At 39.2% G+C, this 7428-nt stretch overlaps 1 protein-coding gene across 1 annotated transcript in view; it reads left to right on the top strand.

Moving 5' to 3' along the window:
* The first annotated feature begins 3530 nt into the window (after window positions 1–3530).
* Window positions 3531–7428, top strand: part of galnt9 (polypeptide N-acetylgalactosaminyltransferase 9) — a 167934-nt gene continuing 164036 nt past the window's right edge. Inside the window, exon 1 of the mRNA XM_015379653.1 lies at window positions 3531–4532. Coding sequence (XP_015235139.1) covers window positions 4292–4532 — 241 coding nt within the window. The 5' untranslated portion in view covers window positions 3531–4291. The remainder of the gene's footprint in view (window positions 4533–7428) is intronic.

Here is a 7428-nt window from a genome sequence, read left to right as displayed (position 1 = left end):
ATATGATTAAAACACTTCTCAGTGCCAGTGTCTGCAGTCAGAGAGGCGTGCAGGGTGCTGAATGGGGAAAAAAAAAGCAGAAATCCTCTGAGAGTTTTACAAAGCTGAGTGTGTGTGTTGGAGGGGGGGTGGGGGGTCAGGTTGGGGGTGAGGTACTGTAGCTGCTGTATAAGCAGCTGTGCTGAGGCCTGTTCTGAGGCTGCAGAGGTAGCTCTAAGTGTGATTTCCCCACAGTCTGTTTCTGCAAACCCCAAGTCAAATCAGCATCTTTTGTAAAGTTACTCATGTTCTGCAGAAACTCTAATTATTGACTTTATACACAAAACAGATAGAATTAAATTTTTTGGAAAACACAATGACTGGCTGGGATTTACGAAAAGAAGAATCACTGTGTAATCACACAAAAAAGAAAACGACAATCTGTGATTGGATTGCTTTTCCTAAATGATTAATGGATGACCCAGGACCCACAACAGACCTTAACAACCCGAGTTGGTCAGGGCAGCAGGGAGGTGTTAATAAAATGTCTGCATTTGCTGCTCAAAATTTTGGAATGTTTTAACTTGAAGATCTTCAAGCACTGTGCAAGCTTTATTTCATGTCAATACAGTTTAAGATTCTGCTCACTGTTTGATCAAGGAGCACTAAACAAGCCGGGGTGGATGCATCGTCAGTCCTTTGGTAGTCTGAAGTGATCAAAGTACACAGCAAGTATCTTTGTGCAGGATTTATTAGTGTCATAATTAACAGTCTATTACAGCAGGCAGGTTTTGGAAGGAAGTCCTTTAAGCCCTTTGTGTGCCTCTCTAAACTGATATCTTAGGTAGCTGTGTTTTGTCTGATTTGGGCTTTGCTTTCAACAGGAATCTGTCAGCGCTGTGAAGTGAATACAAAACTGTGACAAAGCATTCGTATCCCTTGAAATACTCTAAATTTAATAATGTCACAGCCACATTTTTCAATGTATCTTATTAGGATTTTATGAGACAGAAAAGTGCATAATTAGAAAGTGGATGCAAAATGATTGCCTTTAATTTTATTGCCAATAACAATCCAAAAAAAATGCACATGTATGCAGACCCTTGTACACCCATATCCCTCTATAGATTCAGAAGCAACCTACTAATGTCCATCACTTGATTCATGAAAATAGTCCACATACAGTATATGTAATATAACATCAGTATAAATACTTGTGTTCTGTGAAAGCTTCAGAGATTAATATCAAAAGCATCTATTGACAGTAGTATAGATACCTTCCGAGAATCAGATATTTTTGGAAAAGTTGCAAGAAGAAAGCAGATGCTGAAAAAAAAGCAATAAGATATATTTTTTCTGAGGGTTTTGTCTGCTATGTATGGGGGAGTGTAACTGTTTAGAGATTTTCAAGCTCTACAACCTTGCTGGGCAGGTTCTTTTCTTTCCTTTTTTTATTTAAAGATATTTTTTTCTTTAATAGTGCCACTGTTTTTGTTGCATGACATTTGAAAGAGGGAGAGGGGAAATGTGGTATAGGTCATATTTATCTCTCCAAAACGGGGGTTACCAATGCTGTGCCAGTGGGCACCAAGGGGCCCTAAAGAACCACATGGCTTGCCCTCAGCATCTTCTCAAATCAGCCCAACACAAATCAGCCCAACACACTATATAATGTTTTATATTTATATCACAGCTGTATTTTCATCGATTTCAACATGACAATATCTAAAAGAATATTAGAAATGAAAAGAAACATCAAAAATATGTTTATTATGCAGGAAGTGAATGTGAATACTGAATTCCCCAGTTCATAGGTCAGTATTGGTAGCACTATAAGATGGCTGCAGTAGCTCTAAACCTTAACGAGGTTGATGACCTTTGCTCTAAATGATCCCTAAATGTATCCATACCCTGTATTTGTTTTTTTTTTCTCCAAGGTAACTGGATGATTGGAAGTGGAGGGGTGAATATCAGGAAATTCCACATTGTTATAATGCAGTGTCAAAGGACAATGACTCTTTTAGAGTTATTACAACAACTGGAGTAAGATATGCACTATGTAGAGAATTTGTTTAACACTAATTCAGAGTGGGACATAATGCACTCTGATTGATGTGAAATTTAGCTCTGAAAGTGTTACTAAAGCTGTCATAGCCCAAACTCTGACCTTCAAATGCAATTATAGAGGATTTTTCGTTCTATTGACTTAATGGGATGTAAATATACCCATTTTTTTTCTTTCAAAAATTGATCAGTTCCTTCTACTTCACCAACTGCTCAGATATAATTGTTTTCCATCTATCACCTAAAGTTGCACTGCACGTAGTCTAAGTTTAGGATTGTCACGGTTTTGGTTCTAAGTTTTATCTTTGAGTTTTCATTGGTTTTATTTCTGTTTTGTGTCATTCTGTTTATTTTTTAATTGTATTTGAGTTCTTAGATATTTTTTGTTTGCCCTCTGTTACCCTCTTGTGTCAAGTCTCCTTATTTTTACTCCCTTATAGACTCCTCCGTTCACACCTGCTCCCAATCTACTGATAAGCCTTTGTTTCTCTCTCCCATATATGCACCTCCTGCTCAGTCACTGTTGCCAGTTTGTCCCACTTGTTTTGAGTATCCCTGGTTCTCAGTTTTTGTGGATTTGTTCCCTTAGCAAAAAAGTAGTATACTTGAAGTAAATTCTATTAAGAATACTTAAGTATAACATTACAAAGTATACCGAACACGGTACTTGTAGTGTACTTGAAGTATTACTAAAGTAATACTTCTTAGAACTAAATTGGAACATTTTTAAGTTTACTAAAGTAAACTTAAAGTATACTTTAGTAAACAATAAAGTAAACAATAGCATAGTCAAGTACACTTGACTATACTATTTTTGAGTATAAGAAATATAGTTTAGAATAAGTAAACTCTAAGTGCACTGTCTGATTTTAAGTATGAAATTAGTGCACTTTTAGTATACTTTATTAAACCACTTTTTGCTAAGGGTTTCTTGGATTTATGCTTCTGTTACCCTTTTTTGTTATTGCATTTTCAAGAAACTACTTCAGCTTCAGTATCTGTATTTGGGTCCTCTCAAACCTCCACTTCACTGTGCTTGGGGTTAGAAGTTGATGATATAGGGAAAAAAAATAAGTTTTTACTTTCCTGGTGGCTATAGAGAGAGACCTTTAATGAAGTTAGTTTTCTCCACTCCACCAATGTTTGTTTCCGGTCTGAAATTAATTCTTAAATGAGCCACCAAAGCGTGCAATGGAAGTTACATAATTGGCTGATTGAAATGTACTTTGAGTTGCAGTGTATGAGGGGGGGAAAAGTTATAACCTCCACGCATTCCGGATCACTTCGTCTGTTAACATATATTCACGCATATTTTCACAGTTCAGCAACTAACAGGGCTGCTCTGCCGAGTGGAAGTGTTTTTGCCGCTTAAGTACTCGCGGCGTGCATCTCTTCCAGTCAGCCTAACGCGGCCCCTGAATATTCATGATAGTGGCTCTGAACGTCAGGACGCAGCGGCGGCTCTTCCTCCCTGTCAGAGAGCAGAGCGGAGCAGAGCGGCTGAGCAGAGGAGGGACAACAAACCTCACAGCCCGGCTGCATTTCTCCCACCAACGAAGTGCGACTTTGTCATTTAAGGGCAAATCTGCCCTCCATCCATCTCCAGGCTGCAGCGGCGACGAAGGGATGCTGCGATTTACGGACTGGGGGAGGTGAGAAACAGAAAAGCAAGGGAGAGATAGGGAAACACCGCCTCTTCTCTCTCTTTTTTTAAAGCGAGCCCATATTTATTGGACGCACCTCGGGTTCATATCTGAAGAGCGGGAGGGATCGAGTGACCGCCACCGTCTTCTTTCCAAATATGCAAAAGAAAAACACAGAGAGGAAATGCTTCAGAACAAGCAGCCATACCATTTTGGTACCTTTATGATGGAGGAAACATATCAGGGTTAACAAAGCTTGCAGCTTCCCATGTTGCGGGGGAGAGATGTTTTGCAACTGTCGTCCGCTGTTTAGAAGAGGTATGCATCCCATGGCATCATCCTTCGCCTGTAACGCGTAACTCAGGCAGCTGCGCTCTGGAGGAGCATGTAAAGCTGTTCCTGCTGAAGCCAGTGATAAAGAAACCGTACTCCGGCTGGAGCAGAGCAACCTTTTCCTCCGGTCCTGAACTTCCGTGAGATGACTCTGAGCGGAGCCTCCTGAGCTGTCCGCGGTGCTGAATGAGCCAGTCATCACAAAAAGCTGCTCTACGCATGGACAACTGCTGGGCTTGACTGAGTCAGCCAGACCAGTATTCCCTTCTTTCATGGCTGTGGCACGGAAAATCAAAACTTTGCTGACCGTCAACATCCTTGTGTTCGTGGGGATCATCCTGTTCTCGGTGTACTGCAGGATTCAGGACCGATCCGAGGAGCTGATCCAGCTGGGGCGCCTCTCTGACCAGAGGCTGAGAGCCAGGAATGGAAAAGTTTCCAACTCGGTGGACAGGCAGTCTATTCTTCAGCGGCTGGAAAGGCTGGAGGATGTGGTCTACAATCAGTTAAACGGTAGGACTGGACATAAAAGTAGTGACTTCCTTATGGTTACAATTATCAGTTTAAATAGTGCATAAATGAAACAAACTGTTTTAATGACACATTTAAACAGATATGGATATTTCAAGTAGAATATTCTAACATATTAATAGTTGTACTGATTTTTAACTATAAGATATTGCAGCAGGTCTATACATCTCTACCTGGATATGTTTTATTGAAGATGCTGGAAAAAGTCCACAGGCAAGCAAAAGAGTAACACACACTTATATTAGTGCAAGGTGTGCTTTCAGTCAGAGAGATGCTCTGATTAAGGTCTTTCTGATATGGAGTCTCATAACAGCGACATATTGCACAGATGCAAGTCTATTGAAATCTTCTCGCTGTCTTTGGATTGTCTTATAAAAGAAAAAAAAAGATCCTGCTGCACTTAAATAACAAAAGTTTCATTTCTAGTTAAAAGAGAATAGCAACTTTCCCTTTAAACAGAACATACTTACACGAATTAGATTGTTTTTTAATCGAAGAAATAAGAGCAGCCCATACTTAAATAGATTTTTTTTTTTGGCAGCAATAGCTTCTGTGAAATGCTTTTAGCAGATTTACTAGTCTCTGATATCAGACTGATAGTTTACCTAACTAAAGGTTTCTAATAGATTGTCCGACATTTTCCTCAAGAACTTTAAGATATCGAAATTCACAATTGGATCCATCCATCCATCCATCCAATATTGACAATATTGGATGGTATGCACTGTACATTTTTATAATTTTGTAAAAACAACAACAACAACAACAACAAATAAAACCCAAATAGAATAAAAAAGGCAGGTTGTAATAATACAAAGGCATTAATTGCTCTAACTGAGTCTCTTACTACTCTGGCAGCAAAGTTTTCATTGTGTTTAGCAGAGAGAAAGCCTTGGGAAAGAAACCATTTCTCTGTCAGTTTGCTAATGCCACCAACGCTGTGTAGTGCTTCCCAAAGGTAAAGGTTTGAACAGCCTATGATCAGGATATGTGGGGCTCAGTGGAAATGTTCCTTTTTAAAAGTTTGTTTTCGTGCAATACTTTGTTAAATCTGTCCTTTTTCTTGTCTGAGAATAGCAAAACATTTAAACCATTTTTAAGACATTTTTCCAGGACTCTTGTTTTTTTTTTTCTCTAAAAAGCCTCAGCCTTTTATTTTGTCTTTCTTTCCTTTTTTACTGGTCAATTTATTTCCATGGGAGGGCTTCCAGAGGGTTCTCACCAGCTTTTTATTCGTGGGCATATGGCAATGCTTTCGACAAATATTTAAAAATTTGTCTTTTTCTCTTCTCCTCTCAACAATCCTGTTTTCTTTTCTTTTTTTTTTTGGGTCTTTTTTCCAAATTGGAAGGTTCTGTCCACAACTCCCCTTAATAAGCAAAACACCAGATTGACCCAGTAGGAGGTTTTGGTCTAGTAAAATACCACTGACCACCGGCCAGTTCGGCTTGAGAGTCACACCTCATGTATTCATCTGCGAGTCTATCTGATAGGTCTTTCTTTTGTCTTTTTGTCTTTCTTAACACTTTTTTCACAGTTCTGACTTGTCCTCAGACATTTCTCTAGTATATGTGCAAGAAAGGGGGTAAAACTGTTTAAAAACATAATATCTGCAGCTGATACACTCATTAAAATTTGCTGTTACACTTAAATATGCCATTGAGAACCCTGAATTGCTTCCTACAAGCCTCCTTTGGGATTGAAACTCTCAAATCATCAGCAACAGGACCTGAAATAGGTATTCTAGGATTTGTGGGGGGTTCTTTTGGCATCTTGCAGTCGGCCTTTAGGGTGACCTTGGTTTAAAAGCAAACCTGGACCTGTTGGCATTTATTATGATGTTTTATTTTTAAATATATTGTAATGATGCCAGTTACGCCGAGGTAATGCCGTCAACAGGTTTTATTTAACAAAAGGAGCTGTTATTTCTGAGGCTACAGCTCACGCCCCTCACAACATGGCTAGCACACGCGAAAACCCTGTAGCTCCTCAGTTAGCCTCCTCAACCCGCTCAACACTTCCGGTCCTGGAACCGCTGCTCTCCCAGCTCCCCCCCATGCGATATAACAGGCCTATCACATGAAAGCAGGAGCTAGCCGATTCAGGCAAAGGAAACACATAAAGAAAGGAACCGAAAACACATTACCATATGGACCCCAATAGAACAAAACACAGAATCGTTACAATATTTTAAGTAAAGTCAATGGCTTAGTTCAAATTCTATTGAGCCTTTTGCTCGACTTCCCTTACCAGAAACAAAAGCTGCTGCAACCATGTTTCTAAAGGCTTTAGGGACCTCTTTTAGACTTACCATAGTGTTAATGTTCTCCTTGCCACCAGGAGCTGCCAAAGTTGTCAAAAAAGTGCCAAAACCTATCTAGAGTAAAACTTCTCTCTTTTGAGAAGGTATAAAAGGTTTCCTAATCCCTTCATCACCAACTTCCATATTTAGTAACTTTCTATTAAAAATATCATTGCTTTCCTTGTTTATTTGATATTGCTTGAATTTCTTTGTATTTTCAAAATGTTAAACATCTATAGGTCCAAATACATTAGAAAAGCACAGACTGTCATCACGTCTCCTATCTTTACAAGACTATAACCTTTCAAGGACTCTAGAATATTTGGCCAACACATGCTGCAGTCCTGTGAGTGCGTCCTTGCATGCACCATGATTCATGGATATTTTTCTCCAATCTTGCAGCCCTGTTTTTGTTTTTGTGAAACACCTAAAATAGAATGTTTCAGTTGATGATAATGGCTGATGCTTTATTTAGAGGCTAATGAGGCAGGGTTATCCATTAGAGCACAATGCCATCTGTATAGTATATGCCGTCCATTCATACTTTACTGTGCCATATTCTTTAACAACCTTCCC

The sequence above is a fragment of the Cyprinodon variegatus genome, unplaced genomic scaffold (genome assembly GCF_000732505.1).
Source record: "Cyprinodon variegatus isolate N-32 unplaced genomic scaffold, C_variegatus-1.0 Scaffold197, whole genome shotgun sequence".
Lineage (NCBI taxonomy): Eukaryota > Metazoa > Chordata > Actinopteri > Cyprinodontiformes > Cyprinodontidae > Cyprinodon > Cyprinodon variegatus.
The sequence above is the reverse complement of the archived record's forward strand: the minus strand, read 5'-3'. Positions and strand labels throughout refer to the sequence as shown.